The 18,456-nt window shown below is 39.0% G+C and overlaps 1 protein-coding gene across 7 annotated transcripts in view; it reads left to right on the top strand.

Moving 5' to 3' along the window:
* The window catches only part of FYN (FYN proto-oncogene, Src family tyrosine kinase), a 128,806-nt gene that overhangs the window by 85,762 nt on the left and 24,588 nt on the right, over positions 1-18,456 (top strand). For all 7 annotated transcript variants that reach the window (XM_088139595.1, XM_088139601.1, XM_088139588.1 and 4 more), the window contains 4 exons: positions 11,927-12,184; positions 13,706-13,802; positions 16,620-16,718; positions 17,919-18,022. In XM_088139595.1, coding sequence (XP_087995721.1) covers positions 11,938-12,184; positions 13,706-13,802; positions 16,620-16,718; positions 17,919-18,022 — 547 coding nt within the window. In that variant the 5' untranslated portion in view covers positions 11,927-11,937. The remainder of the gene's footprint in view (positions 1-11,926; positions 12,185-13,705; positions 13,803-16,619; positions 16,719-17,918; positions 18,023-18,456) is intronic.

Raw genomic sequence — 18,456 nt, 5'->3', positions numbered from 1 at the left:
GAATTTTTTGCTAATTTGGACAACAGTCTGCTTTTATCAGAATCACACTGTTTTGCTTTTAAAGAAACCCAAGAAGTATTATTCTCACATTTCTAGGCATGGCTGTCCTTTGACATGCAATGCTTGTTTCATGGTTCAAAGGCACCCCTTATATTTGAGCAAATCATTATTTCAATCTTGTTTTCCTGTCTCCTTAGGAGTTACAAATTCCATGGAGCAAATATAATTTATCATGAAATTAGTATTAATTTCAGCATATCAACATATGTTGATCAGCATATATTTATGAATTTTTTTCTTTTTTAATGCCCTGATGAAAAAAAAGGAAGCAGTGTGAAAATGGAATGGAATGCTGTAATTATACATGTCTAGACTTGCCAGATATCGACCGTGTGGGATGCTTCCTCCCACTGGGCCTGCAATAAAAGACTTCTTTTTAAAGACTGGTGTCCCTAAGAATAGAAAGCAGAACAAGCCTGGATTTCACTTCCAGAATCATAAGTCTGGAATGCCTTTCTGCATTCTGAGAAATGCAGATGGAAGAAGTAATATGAATATATATTGGGAACAGAGTCAGCTGCAAGACATAGTAAGACAAGCTGCTAAATGGCCTCAAACCAGTAAAGCAAAATCAACCTCTCCCCCTCCCCCATTCCAGTATTCCCACTACTTTCATTTTTTCATAGCATATTAACAGGCCAGAAATAAAATGGGGATATTCCATGATGATAAGAGCCTTGTCCAAGTGCCTGCAAAATCTTGACTGATAACATTAAAAGTAACTTAAATGATCTAAATTTTCAGTCACCCAAAGAACTGTTAGACCAAGCAGCTAATGAAGAGTTAGTAAATTTAGTAAATTCAACAGCTCAGACAAGTGCAAATACAATTGAGTGTATCTGTACAAAAGTGCCTCATTTTCCCTTTAGATGGGATATGGGCAACTTGAATTCTCAGAGGTACATGCAGCTCTAGCATGCTTTTTGCTTCTTTTGTGTCCTTCAAAATAACACAAAATAACATCATTTTGAAGGGGCTTTGGAGCCAAGATCTACGTTTGGCCTTTGAATAGCATGCTGGGGGGCACTCTCCAAAAAGTGGATGAGACTACTTTCCATTTTAATCTAAAATTCAGCTAAACTGTATTTCATTACTTGCATACAATTAATAGGATTACTTTCCATGTGTTAATAATTTCTCCCTTATGTCACATAATTATAATTTGATGGTAACTTTTGAACCTGGAAACCACATACCTGTCTGGAGTATAGAGACAATACTCTCCCACCCTCAAAGGAGGCTCATCAGAACACAGCTGGGTCATATCAATGTGTTTTTTTAAGATATATTTTATGGGAAAGAAAATTACCAAAAGCTTTCTTGTCATATGTGACAGCAACAAACACAGCCTGATTACTGTTTCCATTAAACAGCTTATTCCCCTGGATGCCATTACAAAAATGCCAGTAGTAGGTGGGATAAGGAATTTTCACTCAGCTGTAGACTTGGATCTCTTTGTTCTTGCCTGTGGCCATTGAGATAGTGGTAGGATTGCAAATCCAGTTATATATGCATGATATGTATTATCTGGACCCATTTCACTCAGGCTTTCAACCAGGATGTAGGACTAAGACTGTTCAGTCACCTGGTGAATGACTTGATCTGGAAACTGGGTGAAAATTATGTGGTCCTATTGATTCTCTTGAACCTTTTTGCAGCTTTCAGTGCAATATGTTTATCAGATAACACAGGCATAGCAGTAAATCTCTCTCCAGAAAATCAACCCCACATTCAGTCTAACAGCAGAAGTTTTGTAGTGTTGACACAACTAGATAAGTTGCTTTATTGCAGACAAGGAAAAAAAATCATACTTATGCAGACAGTCTGCATACTGCAGAACGTAGAAATATATGCACGTATACGTATATGAATTATGAATGAATGATAAACCCAGAGTTTAAATCCTAAGCATTTTCTTCTCACCTTTTTGCATCAACTGTCTCTTATTCATTTTTCCCCAACCTTGAGTTTGGCAAGCAGCTGCTTCTCTTTGGCCTGAGCAGCATTGGTTCCTGCCTCACCATTGTCAGCCCTTATACCATCTCCCTCTCTATTTTCTCCTCCCTATTATCGTATTATCTAAAGGTGCCAGATACATCTTCCCCTCCTTCAGTTTGTGGGAGACTGAAGGGCACTGTGCCCTCCTATCTATTTCCATTTCTTTGACAACTGGAGCTGACAAAGTCTCCTTCCCTTCAAATGTCTGTACACCTTCATTCTGCCTCAGGTTCTCAATAGTACAGATATTTCTATCTCTTCTTTGACTGAAATCAGAGAGAATTCCCCTTTTTAGGCTTTTCTCCCAATTTCCACTTCCTATTGACATCACACATCACACAGATTCCATCTCATCTATTTCTTTATCAGGAACATCTCCCATTTCAGAACTCTTCCCCTCACTTTTGGATGGGATAATCTCCATTTCTTATTAGTTGTACAAATGTCTCCTTCCCCATCCCCCAAACAACCTCCTCCTCTCTTACAGTCAGAATTGCAGACCAGTGCCAAAGTTAGAAGAGGTCACCAATTAAGTCATTTGGGTTGTGAAGGTATATCAGAGGAAGTACAGAGCATGAATGTTGTCAGCTAATTCCCATGATATTTCTGTGTCTGGGTAACCCTGCCAATGAATTGTGTATTCCAGTCTGCCCTTCCTGTACTGAAACTCTAAAATATATTCCATTCAAATTCTTCTTCCTTCACCCCACCACAAAGATTGAATGGTGGTATAAAGATGCACAGGGGAGGAAAGGAAATCTGCATGTAGCTTTAGTGTGGCTGGAAACTGCAGAGTAAAGTCTATAGTACTGATCTATGCAAGTATGGAAAATCCAGTAAACTTGCATCTAGTTTCTTAGCCTGTTGTGTGATACAAAGCCAGATGTGGCCTCCAACAACAATGGGGGAAGGAGAGAGAATGTTTCCTGCTGCTGATTTTCAGTAAGTGCTTGTACAAGACCTTGACATGATCCATTTGATCCATGAGGAGCCTCCAAGAGGCTTGTCATTCCTGGAGAAAGTAGGAGGCAAAATCTGAGGGACCAAGAAGCATATGGCAGTAGATGCAGGTAGTAACCATAGGTGGCCTGAAATGCAACATCTGAGTAGAGGCTTATTGGAGTTATTATAAGTGAACTCAGTAATAGATAAAAGATCAATCCAGTTGTCTTACTGGTAATTTACATAGGGTTGGAGATTTGCTCTAAGTGACATTTATCCACCATAAATAGCATATAAGCCATCTGTGGTAGGCCAGTAATAAAGTGCAACAGTCCAGTTGGTTTGCTAACAAGAAGCTTGGCAGGGCAACAGGTTTTGCAGAAAGAAACATAGGCCCTGACATCTCTAGCACGAGGTCACCAAAGGTCACAGAGAAGGGGTGGATAGTTTTAAATATTCCAAACTGTCCAGCTAACCAACTGTCATGGCAAAGCTGCAAGACAAGGAAAGAGGAACACATAGCCAGTTGTCATGTAGTTCTCCCCATTCCCAAGAAAAGTGGGAGAAGAGGAGGATAACCCTACAGTGCGGCAAAAAAGTATTTAGTCAGCCACCAATTGTGCAAGTTCTCCCACTTAAAAAGATGAGAGAGGCCTGTAATTTTCATCATAGGTATACCTCAACTATGAGAGACAAAATGGGGAAAAAAATCCAGAAAATCACATTGTCTGATTTTTAAAGAATTTATTTGCAAATCATGGTGGAAAATAAGTATTTGGTCAATATCAAAAGTTCATCTCAATGCTTTGTTATATATCCTTTGTTGGCAATGACAGAGGTCAAACGTTTTCTGTAAGTCTTCACAAGGTTTTCACACACTGTTGCTGGTATTTTGGCCCATTCCTCCATGCAGATCTCCTCTAGAGCAGTGATGTTTTGGGGCTGTCGCTGGGCAACACGGACTTTCAACTCCCTCCAAAGGTTTTCCATGGGGTTGAGATCTGGAGACTGGCTAGGCCACTCCAGGACCTTGAAATGCTTCTTACGAAGCCACTCCTTCGTTGCCCGGGCGGTGTGCTTGGGATCATTGTCATGCTGAAAGACCCAGCCACGTTTCATCTTCAATGCCCTTGCTGATGGAAGGAGGGGTTCACTCAAAATCTCACGATACATGGCCCCATTCATTCTTTCCTTTACACGGATCAGTCGTCCTGGTCCCTTTGCAGAAAAACAGCCCCAAAGCATGATGTTTCCACCCCCATGCTTCACAGTAGGTATGGTGTTCTTTGGATGCAACTCAGCATTCTCTCTCCTCCAAACACGACGAGTTGAGTTTAGACCAAAACATTCTACTTTGGTTTCATCTGACCATATGACATTCTCCCAATCCTCTTCTGGATCATCCAAATGCTCTCTAGCAAACTTCAGACGGGCCCCGACATGTACTGGTTTAAGCAGGGGGACACATCTGGCACTGCAGGATTTGAGTCCCTGGCAGCGTAGTGTGTTACTGATGGTAGCCTTTGTTACTTTGGTCCCAGCTCTCTGCAGGTCATTCACTAGGTCCCCCTGTGTGGTTCTGGGATTTTTGCTCACCATTCTTGTGATCATTTTGACCCCTCAGGGTGAGATCTTGCATGGAGCTCCAGATCGAGGGAGATTATCAGTGGTCTTATATGTCTTCCATTTTCTAATTATTGCTCCCACAGTTGATTTCTTCACACCAAGCTGCTTGCCTATTGCAGATTCAGTCTTCCCAGCCTGGTGCAGGTCTACAATTTTGTTTCTGGTGTCCTTCAACAGCTCTTTGGTCTTGACCATAGTAGAGTTTGGAGTGTGACTGTTTGAGGTTGTGGACAGGTGTCTTTTATACTGATTACAAGGTCAAACAGGTGCCATTACTTCAGGTAACGAGTGGAGGACAGAGGAGCCTCTTAAAGAAGTAGTTACAGGTCTGTGAGAGCCAGACATCTTGCTTGTTTGTAGGTGACCAAATACTTATTTTCCACCATGATTTGCAAATAAATTCTTTAAAAATCAGACAATGTGATTTTCTGGGGTTTTTTCCCCATTTTGTCTCTCATAGTTGAGGTATACCTATGATGAAAATTACAGGCCTCTCTCATCTTTTTAAGTGGGAGAACTTGCACAATTGGTGGCTGACTAAATACTTTTTCGCCCCACTGTATGCAATAGCACAACATCTTAGCAGAAGCCTCTTTCATACACATTCCTTTCCCTGCCACTCTGATAAGCTACTTACTCTTTGTTATGGGCAAGTTCTCCCAACAGCGCCTCCATCTCAGTGTCAGCTGAGGCAAGCTGAAGTTGGATTAAGGTGATGTGGCAGGAAATTTCCACTGCGTTTTCCACTGTAAAATGGAACGTTCTATGTCGCATGGAGGAGGAAGGGAAGATGGTGACCTGCAAGGCTCCAGTTGATCCATTGCCAGTCCCCCTTCTCCCCTTTGGCTTCAGGGCTCTGTGTCTCTGTGACCATCTGTGCTTTAGCTGCTGGAAAGAACAGACCTTCATGTGGCAGCCAATTTTTTTTTTCAATAAGGGGAATATCAAGGTCTTCCACAAGGTCAATAATCTCCTTTGCGCACAAAAAAAAAATTGAGGGATCTGCTACCCTAGTTGCAGCTATGCATCAGCATCCCCCAGTGGCAGTTCCCACAACCTCCCTTCTCCTTGTCCTCATTCCAGTGCACCACTTCCCCTATTATCCTCCAAGTCAATCCACTTCCCTCCAGGCAACATAGATCTGGTCAGGCTGATCTCTTCCATTCCTCAGAGGCTAGGAGGGGGGCACATTTACCTTAGTTGCTGCCAAACTTCCTGCAGAAGAGAAGGGAAAGTTGGATGGGTTCTTGGAGGTGATGGTAGTGCTGGGACTGGTTGTAGGTACTCTGCATATGAGCAAGTTGGCCATGTCACTCCAAGGCAGACCTACTATGCTATAGCCGGCAGCCTCCTGGCCACAGCCCTTGATAGGAAGCCTCTGCCATTCTCATTTCAGACATGTGGCAATAGGAATGCTTGGGGGTAGTGCTTTTCCAGAAAACATACTTTCCTCCCATCTCAAGAATGGGAGGACAGCAGACTGCTGGGTCAGGGGTGAGCCCAGAGTGTGCCATGATGGCTCTATCCTTTGACTAGGCTGTTGTTCCAAGCTTCAAGGGCATGGAATTATTTGAGTATAACTTCTTTGTGGAGGGCCTTGGTATCCCATTTGAACTGCCCATAACTATGGCTTGTTTCTTGAATCTGTTCAGTATTTTGCATCAGAGCAGAAGCTCCTGCTTAAATTGGACTCTGCTTGTTTGGCTTCTCTTCTCCTTGCCATGAAGAATAATGAGCAGAGAGTGGGAGGAAAGTAAGGGCAAGAGTTTATATAAACATTTATCTGGTTTTCAATTTTATAGAAACTTATTTAACTCCAGTTCTTTTGGATTTCAAAAAGATTCAGAAAAATATTTTTTTCATTTACAAAGGTATCCTACTTATATAAGCTCAAAAAAAATCATACGTTTTCAGTGTTTTTATCTGTTCTACTTGTGCCAAGTTGTATATAACTGCCTGAAGAAGACAAAATATGTTATGTGGAACTTTTTCTTTTAATTCTTGACTGTAATATACAAGTGTCCAGGGCAACTGGGCAGCCCTTCAAGGATAGCACTGCCCACCCTCACATGAGGGAGAGGGTTAGAAAAGGTACCGTAAACATTGCCTGCCCCACAACATCTGGCTAGCTAACCACAGCTGGCAGATCATTTCCTTAGTGGCTGAGTATCAGAAAACACAAATCAAAGAAAACTGATTTTTGGAGCCTGGAACACTTTGCTGGATAGAGAGAAGGGGTCCAGGCCTGAAAGACGAACAACACTTATATCAACTGAACTTCACCATTATCACATTGATATCATTGCACTCAGTGAGACCAGGCTGGCAGACAAGGGCTTATTACAGGAAGCAGCGAGTGGATATATGTTCTTTTGGAAAGGGAAACCACAGACTGACAACAAGACTCACTGAGTAGGTTTTGCAATCAAAACTCCTCTGCTGAAGAACATCTCTACTCTATCCACTGGAATAAATGAATGCATTATGAAGTTCCACTTTCCTCTCAGCAAGTCCCGGTATATCACCATTGTCAGCACTTACGTACCAACTCTCATGAGTCCAGAGGGAGACGAGGAAGATTTCTATAAGGACCTGGACCAGATTATTTGAACAACCTCCACCAGCAACAAACTCAACATTCTGGGTGACTTCAGTGCTAGGGTGGAGACAGACAACTGGGATGGAATCCTCAGGAGACATGGGGTGGAAAAAGTAAATAACAGTGGCCTGCTGCTTCTGAGCAAATGTGCCAAGCACAACCTGTGTGCATCACTAACATGATGTACAGACTTGCAAACAAGTACAAAACTACCTGGATGTATCCCAGGTCCAAATTTGGCACCTCCTTGACTGTGTTATAGTACATCAGTGCAACCGTAGAGACCTCACCATCACCTGAGCCATGCGAGGTGTTGAGTGCTGTACAGATCACAGGCTGGTCCAGTCAGTCCTCAACCTGCACATTGCCTCTTTACATCGTAAGCAACCAAGGACTGCCAGAAAGTCATTCAACTTCGGCAAACTGCAAGACCTAGGCCAAGTACGTTTCCAAGATGTACTTAAAGAAAAACTCCAGCAATTTATTGCTTGTAGGAACCTGTTCTGAAAAGTGGATGCAATTTGAAAATGTCATCATGAGGACTGCAACAAGTGTACTCAGACTGAAAACCTGGGCATATCAAGATTGGTTTGGTGAAAATCACAAGACCATTTCAGCAGCCCTCCAGGCCAAAAACAAGGTTTATGCAGACTTGCAGAACAATCCATCATCCATCTCAAAGAAAGACAAGATTGAGCATCTGCAGTCCAAAGTACAGACGGAACTGCAAGAAATGCAGGACAAGTGGTTGCAGAGACTTCCAGTGTGTTTCCATTTGTGCTAGAATCTGCACTTCCAGACTGGGACTGCAGAGCCATCTCTGTGTCCAGAGATGAACTGCACAACAGCATGTCTTCTTTGAACCCAAAGGACTACCATATCCACACATACTGTATCTGTTGAAAGTTCAGTAGGAGTTACTTCTGGGAAAGTACTACATGCTACAGCTTTAATCATATATGGTCACAGAATTACTGATTGATTCCATAAAGCAAACAAACATTGGAATTTATGAGGAAATACATATCTCAGTGTCATTCAGTTTCATAATTTCTAATGGGCTTTAATTAGCACCTTCTTCATTTTGCTTTTGAGAAGTAGAAGCAAACTGAACTTCTTTATACGCTTGTAAAACCGATGCCATTTGCTAAAACAGTCATATGACCCAGTCATGCCCAAGGGATGTGACATTTTAGAACTATACCAAAATCTTGTTTAATGCTTATAGGCCGTAATGATTTCCAGATTTTGTGAAATGATATCACCGTTGTTCTGCTAAGCCGTATGTTTTTAGCTTGCCAGAAGGTTGAAATGCCTGCGATCCATATAGTGAGGTTTCTAATGTTGTGAAAACTGTAGGAGTTAGTTTTTTGTCCTCTGGCTGTTTAGAGCTCTGCGCTACTGTTGAATAGCGAATGTACTTAAAATGACCTACACAAGTCCTGGAATCATTTTGGATCCCATCCAGTAATACTTTCTTACTTCCTCCAGAATCTTAACTAAGCTTTCAATGATATCATGCATGGGGTCTTAAAGAAAGAATGGACAACTTTTCTAAGTCTTGCTTTGAAAAAAAAAATCATGCAGGTTACGCCCTTTGTTACAAATTATGCAGTCCTGTAATCAAGGAACGTTTATATATGCATCACCTAGATTTGGAGCCAAGTTGAAAAAGACAACAGTAAGGGGAATAATCTCTCCATCAAACATTTCCATTCACTCCTCCCCATCTCTTTCGCAGAAGATATGTGCCAGCAAAAAAAGGGAGAGACATGGCTGCAGTCCATTCATCTATTACCTGTTTTGTATAGCTTTTATCTCTTTGAAATATTACTACTATTACTATCATCACTACCACTATCATCTTTTACAGCTTGGAAGGTTTATGTATATTCATTATTGGCATAACTTTTCTAAGATCATATTTCTTAAAGAGTTACTTTATTCTTTGCTTTCTCCCCCCCCCCCTTTTGATAACTAGGAATTTAATTCATTTTGTGTTGGCTCAGCAGGTGAATAATACATTTCAGGTCATATTCTCACCTTCCCCTGCAATAGACCATATCCTTTCTAACTTCATATTATAGAAGCTTTTCAGAAACCTTTAAAGTATTGCATGGAGATGGTGTGAAATCGAATGGAAAAAAATTCACAGATTATCTCCAGATGGCTAAATGTAGGTGCTTTGTCAGAATTTTGTGGAAGGGTGACTCATCACACCAGATTGTGTCCAACTCAGGGGAGTATAAAAGACCTGTAATCTGAGACCGTGCTGTGCTGTTTCTCTCTAATTTGTACAGTAACTAGGAGCCAGTGTGAGTCCATTTGTTTTGTTTTGTTTTCCTGGCTGAGTGGGATGCTTGCTTGCTGAGCACAAAGTCACAGGGGAAGGGGCTAAGGCTGCAGCTGCCTCACTCATCAAGAGATAGGTAGTACGTAAAGTTCCTTTCCCAAGCAACAGCTCAGTCTCATCCAGAAGTCTTGGAAAGGGGCAAAGTAGTTAGGAGCTCATGACCAGACTGAGCAAACAGGAGTGCCAGGGGGAGAGTTTGGTGAGGGAGGAGAGCAGGGGAAGAAACCCTAACCACCTATCTTCAGAGACTATACACTAAGATGAGGTCAGCTATCGGGTGAAAAAGTCAGGGCTCCAAGCTCTGTAAATTATTACATAGGCACTATCTTTTAGATCTAACAGTTCCTAAAGAAAAAGAATACCATTACCAACAACAATGAAGGTAGAAAAACAGGGGTGAATATTTTTTTTCAGTTTATTGCACAGAATGTCAGATACATGACCAACTGCCTTCTGAGCATAAGTCATGGATTTGTGTTTAATACAATGAGTCCTTAACTTTCTGGGAGCAGGCCTGTTCCCTTGACAAGACAAGGGACTTTCTGGGAAGTGATAGCTTCAGCCTACTTCCAAGATGAGAATTCCTTTGCTGTCAGGGAGAACAAAGGATTTGAGAGTGAATATCATTTCAAGGAAAGGTATTATATGAATCAAACAAAATAAAATAGAGTAATAATTAGTCTGAGGAAGTCATTACCTCAAGATGTGATGATGGCCATTAACTTGAACAGATTTCAAAGAATTGGGTAAAATCATGGAGGACAGGACTATGAAGGGCTATTTCTCTTGAAGGATCAGTGTCACCTATGGGTCAAGACAACATGCCTCTAAATGATAATTGCATGCCAACATCTGTGGAGAGGTATATGTCTCCATCTCCTGCTTGCAAGCAGTCCAGATGTATCTCATGGCCACTGTGAGAAACAAGACTAAGATATACCTTGGCCTGATCCAACAGGACTGTTCTCATGCTCTTATGGAACATAGATGGCCCCTAGCAGATTCTAGTTTATTTTGCATAATCCAAGATCATGTGACTTCTGTTACACTTACAATCATTCTATGAAAGGAGAAGATAAAGGGCCAACAACCCATACCATGTTGATCAAAACTAAAGGATCTCTCTGTAAGTAGTACATATAGGCTAGTAGAAACCATGCAATTCAGTTGCATGTACAAGAAAATAACAGCTGTCTTTGAGATAGCCGCTCTTGAAAGAAAAATATAGCCCTATGTTGGACCGAAACCCTTATTATAAAACAAATACCTTGAAATGCTTTTCAATTCATTTCTAATGTTATATTTAATTTTGAAGAAGAAAATCAAATAACCATAATGCTTATAACATTAATGTCCAAAACTGTAATTAACACTGCTAGAATATCCACTTTTTTTTCCTCTTATCTATATTCAATACTCTAAGGTACCTAAATAATAGAATGTTAAGAAACTAAGCATATTATATAAATATCATTGTATTGAAATAACGTATTACAAATGAGAAGGTGGAGCAATAGATGGTCTCTATGGCTAGATTTAATAATATATTAAAGAATTGAGCTAGTTCTATATTAACACTTTATGGATATGTTTTTAGTTTCCTCAAATGTCATTCATTTAATTATTATTCTATATATTTTTTTCTGATTGCACTGTTATATTCTTGGTTATAATCATCATATTTTCTGGTTGTTATATTTCTCTATTTTTTTTTAAGTGTAGCCCTATGTTGCCAACTTCCTGGCTATATTTAAAGCCCAAAGAAGCAGCCCTGTTGTATTCCTAAAATTTAGAAGATGGCAGGTGAAGGATAATACAGAAAACACAAAGAACTATAAGGAAAGTCAGGGAGGTCTGTTATTCATATCACTTGTACAATACATGCAAGTGCGTGCTCTAAATTTACCCAAGTTGAGTAATTAGAACACAAATCTATACTGAAGAAAATATGTCAGTCTGAAAAACTTGTTTTCTTTTTATTTCTTTTGTCATAAATTTTGGACTGTACTGGTCCATAGCTTGTCTTTGTGTTGCCCTTGCTGCAGCAAGAATGGAACTGGCATAAACTATATTGATATAATACTTAGACCCTACAAAAATATGAAAGCTATCCTATCATATTTACAATTTGGAGCCCAAATGCTAACTCTGTAGTCCAAGAAGTTGTTTTAGGAATCCATCCCAGGAAAGAGTTATTTTTATTTTAGCAATTGGGTGCCTAGATTTTCCAAAAAAAAAACCCTATTCTAATTCTATAGCTGTTGAATACGTATGTGTTCTATAATTTAGTTGAAATGTACAACCATCATAATGAAAACAACACTGTATTTCTGATTTCATTTTTGCAGGATTTTAGATAATGGGCTGTGTGCAATGTAAGGATAAAGAAGCAACAAAACTGACTGACGAGAGGGATGGTAGTTTAAACCAGAGTTCAGGTTATCGCTATGGAACAGATCCTACCCCTCAACATTACCCAAATTTTGGTGTGACTTCAATTCCAAACTACAACAATTTCCCCACAGCAGGAGGACAAGGATTGACGGTCTTCGGTGGTGTCAATTCTTCGTCACATACTGGTACACTGCGTACAAGAGGAGGAACAGGTAAATAATAACAACAAGAACGGCGTCCATTCCCTTTCTAAAGCATGTTTATGTTTCTCAGTAAGAAAAAAGAATCAATATAGTTGTCTTCTTTGAATCCCTTTGCTTTTATCTCGCACATACTGTAAGTCTTGTACTTGATGACAATATTATCAGATTTCACCAGTGCATAAATTCAGATATGCATATATTTACTACTCATCCTGAGGTGTCATCCTCTGCTTCCCTACTGACAAAAGCCAGTTGTACAACTTTAATCGATGATATTATTTCCTCGTCATGTATGTTCAATATACTGAACCCAAACATTCTTATATAATCAGTGCCTGTACAAGTTTTGAAAACTGCAGTATATTTTTTCTTCTAGTCTTAAGGTTTAATTTTGGTTGTATGAGTTCTGAAGCAGCATAAGAGTTTAGAGGCTATATAGATAGGAACATTTGAAATTCATTACGCATGTTGCTAATATCAGCCATGAAATCAGTAGGTGGTCCTAAATAAGATATTATTGTATGGATCCACATAGCACAGTAAGTTGTGGTGTGGTACCAGTAGGCCAGCATCTATAACACACTAAGCCATTAACCATGATTTACAAATCACAATGGCTATGTTCCTGCAACATGCTAAGCCAAAGCCAAACAAACCACATTTGCATGATATGTGATCCAATCTCCCAGATATCAGAAATAAAGAGGTAGTGTGTGTTTGTTTCTTAGGCTTATACTCTATGGCAGTCTAATGATGTTGTGAGCTTATGATGCTTGTGAGCTCATTTGGAATTACTAGAATCAGTGTCTGTGCTCTCACAACATGGCTGATGGGATGGGCTTGCCATGGGGGATATAAAGCACCAATTTCCTGAAATGAGACCTCTCACTAGCTCTAGACTACTGTCCCACAGTATGCTGCCAACTATTTCTGCTTATCTTTCTTTGTTCCTGGGCAGGTAGACATATTCCCAAATAAAACACTCAGCTGCAGCCAGTCATCTTTTTTATTTTCATGGAAACCAAGTTGCATCTCTGGAAATAAATACAGTGCTGGAAGTTGGCAATTTAATTTGCAACATGCCAGCATATCATTTATTAATTCAAATTTATATTTATATTCATATTGAATGTGCAAAGGAAGATGGGGGAGGCAAAGAGCCTCACAGTTGTGGTAGTAATAAATTTGATTAACACATTAAATAAATGAAGAGCCTCAACCAGCACCAAAACATGTATCCACTGGCACATTAGTGCCCTGCAAGCTACACTAGGATCCCCAGTCCTACTGGACATCATTGGTCAAGGATAATACATGCAAAGCACTTTAGAAAAAGATAACACTATAACTTATATAGTGCTTATAAAACCAGAAGTTTTAGGCTCTTTATGTAAAATGCTATATGAAAAATAAAATTAGAAGGTCAAATTTCTCCTTTCCTTCTTCCATTATGAAAAAAAATTGAAATAATTTCTTTTAAAAAATTGCAATTTGTGAAAGTTGCATTCACTTTTATCTGTCTTTCCATAGGTGTAACTCTTTTTGTAGCTTTATATGATTACGAAGCAAGAACAGAAGATGATTTAAGTTTTCATAAAGGAGAAAAATTCCAGATACTTAACAGTTCGTAAGTTCTGTTTACTATATGACTTACCTTTTAATGCCTAAAAGTTTTATTCCCTTGATAGCAATGATATATTTAATTCCAGTGTCATTTTTAAAGAGGTATAATACATCATATTAAGATCATGTGTTACAAAAATTCATAACTTTTTAAGGGAGAAGATAGGTTATTATTGTGAGAAATGTAAGTTGATTTGAAGTAACTGAAGTTGAGATTCTACAGATCCATTTTCTGAGAATGAGAGACATTCCATATCAGGCAAGAAAGTTAGACTACTTACTTAAGCTAATAAAAAAAGAAAGAAAATAATTACTTGTTAATTATGAAAAGGGCTGAAGCTATTGCTACTATTACTTTAATGAGTAACAGTATTCACTGTTTTTCAGTGAATATCTGAACTGAAATCTTATAAATAAATAAAACAAATCATCATTGTAGATGTCTGATGTATATAAAGAAGGACTGATAACATGGAGGGGAGGAAGGAAAAAAAGGAATTAGATTAATTTGTTTCCCTACCTCATAATCTCTTTTCATATTTATTGCCACTTATCTGAATAGGGCGCTTCCCATCTGATCGCATTCAAAGAGCAAAATATGTTCATCCTCACCCTATTTCTGTAGTTGATGAGAGGAGCTTTGGAACTGAGTTGCTGAATGCACCGTGAAGCATATCATCCAATATTGCAGAGCAGAAAGAATCAGGGATTCCGGGGGGAGGGGGGGTGACAAAATATGCCTCATGATGCAAACTCCCATGCCTCAAGTAGTTGCGTGTGATGTCATGATGTAACATTTTGTCATTTTGATGTCATTATAGTTAGTTATGGAAACCTATGAGGAGAAATAATCTGGACCCTTCCATCTCTCAGCTGTTAGCTGTCCTTCACTTGCTAGGATTAATATTTCTATCCTAGAATGGGAAAATAAAATCAATGTAGAAGCACTGAAAACATGGCCTTTAAGAATCAGTTTTTCTAGCAATGCAGTTTTAGAATACTTGGTTGATGATTTAAAAAAAAAAAACTTACAGTGTTAAAATATTCCTTAAAGGCATAATGTGTTTCTTTTCATGGATATAATGGCAATTAAGTCCATGGAATATTAACTATGATTCTGTAAATCAAAACAATATATTCCCAAAGATAACTGGAGATTTAAAAACTGAAGTGAAAAACAAGATAATTTGTGGAATATTCCATGATTCTCTATGCCTAAACACCTTTGCTGGGTGTATAAGCATAGTTGGTTGAACTATAAGTTACTTTAAAAAGAACAGTATTTTCATGATCGTATTTTGCTTATAAATTTTCATTGTGGGGAAAAATCTACATTATCCACTTTCCTTTATGCTTCAAAATGGTCCTGATGAAGGTAAAGAAAATACAGTGGTACCTCGGGATATGAACGCCTCTACTAACAAACTTTTCGGGTTACGACCAGCTCCGGCCGCAAAAATTTACCTCGATGTGCGAACTCCGCCTCGGGGTACAGTCATTTTTCCGCCCTGACACGTGGTCCACGGCCATTTTTCCACCCCTGACACGTGGTCCACGGCCATTTTTCCGCCCCTGACACGTGGTCCGCGGCCATTTTTCCGCCCCTGACATGTGGTCCGTGGCTGTTTTCCCACCGCTTGGCGCCCAGCCGTTTTCCCACCCCTGACACGTGGTCCGCGGACGCCAGAATGGATTAACGGTAATTACATTGAACCTTATGGGAAAATTTGCTTCGGGGTGCGACCAAATTCGGAGGGCGGAACGGATTAACCAGATTTACATTGAACCCTATGGGGAAATTTGCGTCGGGTTACGACCAACTCGGGATACGCCCAGAGTCACGGAACGGATTAAGTTCGTATCCCGAGGTACCACTGTACACTTGAAAAATAAACTTTTTAGATTTGCAATAAGGCTATCCATGATTAAATTTCAAATAATCTACTTGTAAGATTCTTGGAGAATAAGAAAAAAAACCACAACCATTCCAAGAACAGTTTTATTGGAATGCATACTGCTATATTGTTAATGATAGCTTTTAAAAACATTAGGCACATTCAAGCATCTTTAAGACTGAGAATGAAGCTAGTTGCTGAGTACACTGCAAGAGCATTAAGCTATTATAATATTTCAAGGATCTTTGTACAAAAAAAATGAAAGTACTCTATTGTGCAAAAAATAGATTACAAGGTTGCAATGCTAGAATGTTACATTATATAGAATCAGCACATGACAGTACATAGTATATAATTAATATTAGTTTTTACTAGGGATTTCAAATGCAGTAGTTATATCCATATTTATACTGACAAAAATGCCCAAATGATGCCTATTAATTTTTCCCTATGTTGTGCTGGAGTTTTTTTTTCCCAGTTTCTTTTTTTTTAAAGTTCAACTTTAAACATTTTCAGTCTTTTGTCAGTCATTTCAGAGGGCAGTAGTTTGGAAGTCATTGAAGTTACACAAGCATGCATCTTTTCAACAGAGCTGTAGAATCCACCCACACTGATACATTCTTTTAACATGGAAGCAAATTGTACAAACACAGCAGTACCAATTAATGCTCACTTTCTCTGTTTTCTGAATAAATCTTCTCTGTTAGAACATGGCACAAACTGTAGCGTTTATGGCTGTTATAAAAGGTCTCCATCTAGTGGAATTTCTAGGCAGTAGTAACAAAAGAAAAATGCATTCCATTGTCTGTTTCTTTCATTATGAATGCTAAAAAGGATGGGTTCTTTTACTGAACCTGGACCACGGGTAGCGAATGATTATGTTATCTTTAAACCAATCTTGTATTTTTCTAATTCTTGCTTTTCAGAGAAGGAGATTGGTGGGAAGCCCGATCCCTGACTACTGGAGAAACTGGTTATATTCCCAGTAATTATGTGGCTCCAGTTGACTCCATCCAAGCAGAAGAGTATGTTTTTTTTAAAAAAAAATACGGGAGTGTTTTGTATAGAGAGCAGTTGAAATTGTGGTGACTTTCAAGGAATTACACATTACATTACCTTCCTTTTTCAGCTGGGCTGCTAAATACTTGGGTAATTAAAGGGAAAATGAGCTAGCTTTTACCAGAGAAAAGCAGGAACATCCAGAATTTCCTGGTCTGGAAAGATACCCTTTATATTGTAGTGGGTATAGCAGCACTGAGATTGTGAAGGTTTTATTCAAGTTAATTGGCCAGAGCTAAATTCATAATAAAGGCAGATGGAGCAACATTCATTATTTCAGTTTTAAATATCAGCACTAAAGGAAACATTGAAGCATTTCCAAAGACAATGTTTCAATAAACATGAAATCCTAGCGCTGCAATTCTGTGCATAACTTCTCAGAATTACATTCTCTTGCACTGGATTACGCTTTGCAGCGTTTTACATCATTGAATTGCTGACTTAGTACTACATGAACATATATAATCAATTGTCAGTGGGCCTTTCAGTGTAAGATCTTCAGTGTGCAAGTTAATCTGACTATAGTTGCCAACATTTTTATGTCTTCATCATGTCTCACCAGGTAGTCTTTGAGTTACAACCATTCATTTAACAACGGTTCAAAGTTACAACGGCATTGGAAAAAGTGACTTTTGACCAGTCCTCACACTTATGACTATCACAGCATCTCTGCAGTCACATGTTCAAAATTTGGGTGCTTGGCAACCAGCATATATTTACGATGGTTGCAGCATCCCAGGGTCACATGGTCGCCATTTGCGACCTTCCTAGAGGGCTTCCAACAAGCAAAGTCAATGGGGGAAGCTGGATTCACTTAATGACCATGTGATTCACTTAATGATTGGGGCAAAAGTTGTAAAATCGGGCACAACTCACTTAACGACCACATTGCTTAGCAACAGAAGTTCTGGTCCCAATTGTGGTCCTAAGTCAAGGACTACCTGTATTCATATTATGAATCATATGATTTGTATTAACTCATTCTGCTAGTACATCATTATCAGAAATCAACATTTTACTAGCTAGGACAAGTCTTTAAGTATTCTCAAGGCATAAGAAAAACCTGAACAATCTTCACAGATTTTTACAGAAACTTTTAAATTCTGTAAAAAGTAAACAATTCCACTTCCGGTTTAAACCCTTTTGTTTCTGGCATGTTTGTTCAGATGGTACTTTGGGAAACTTGGACGAAAAGATGCTGAGAGGCAGCTGCTGTCTTTTGGAAACCCACGAGGAACCTTCCTGATTCGTGAGAGTGAAACCACCAAAGGTAATATGCCTGTGTTTTAATTACAAAGCAGAGGAAAAACAACAGTGAAGGTAAACCAGGTGATGAGACATGTTCAGATGGAATAAAAATGTGGGGAAAATAGGAGGAAGGAGTATTAGGTACCTTCACCGCCTTGAGTTATTTATAAAAATAATAAAGGCAGGATAAAAAAAAATCTAAAGTCTAATCTAATCTATAAGCAAATTGATTTTTCATGTAATTTTAAGTGCCAAATTTAAATTCAGCAGGACTTATTATTAGATAAACATCACATTAGTACATAAACTCCGTGCTGGTGTCTTAAGTAAAGAAAAGCAGTGCCTGACTTATGGTCAGAGGTGCTTATTTTTTAAATTCTGCTAAGTTCTAAAAATTAGAGGTTGCAAACAAAGGTAAAGAAATCTAATTCTGAATATAGCTGTCATATAATGAAG

Source organism: Python bivittatus, unplaced genomic scaffold (genome assembly GCF_059951505.1).
Source record: "Python bivittatus isolate LINGU-HERP-01145 unplaced genomic scaffold, Pbiv_v1 ctg000020_np1212, whole genome shotgun sequence".
Lineage (NCBI taxonomy): Eukaryota > Metazoa > Chordata > Lepidosauria > Squamata > Pythonidae > Python > Python bivittatus.
This window is presented reverse-complemented; position numbering and strand designations above follow the sequence as displayed.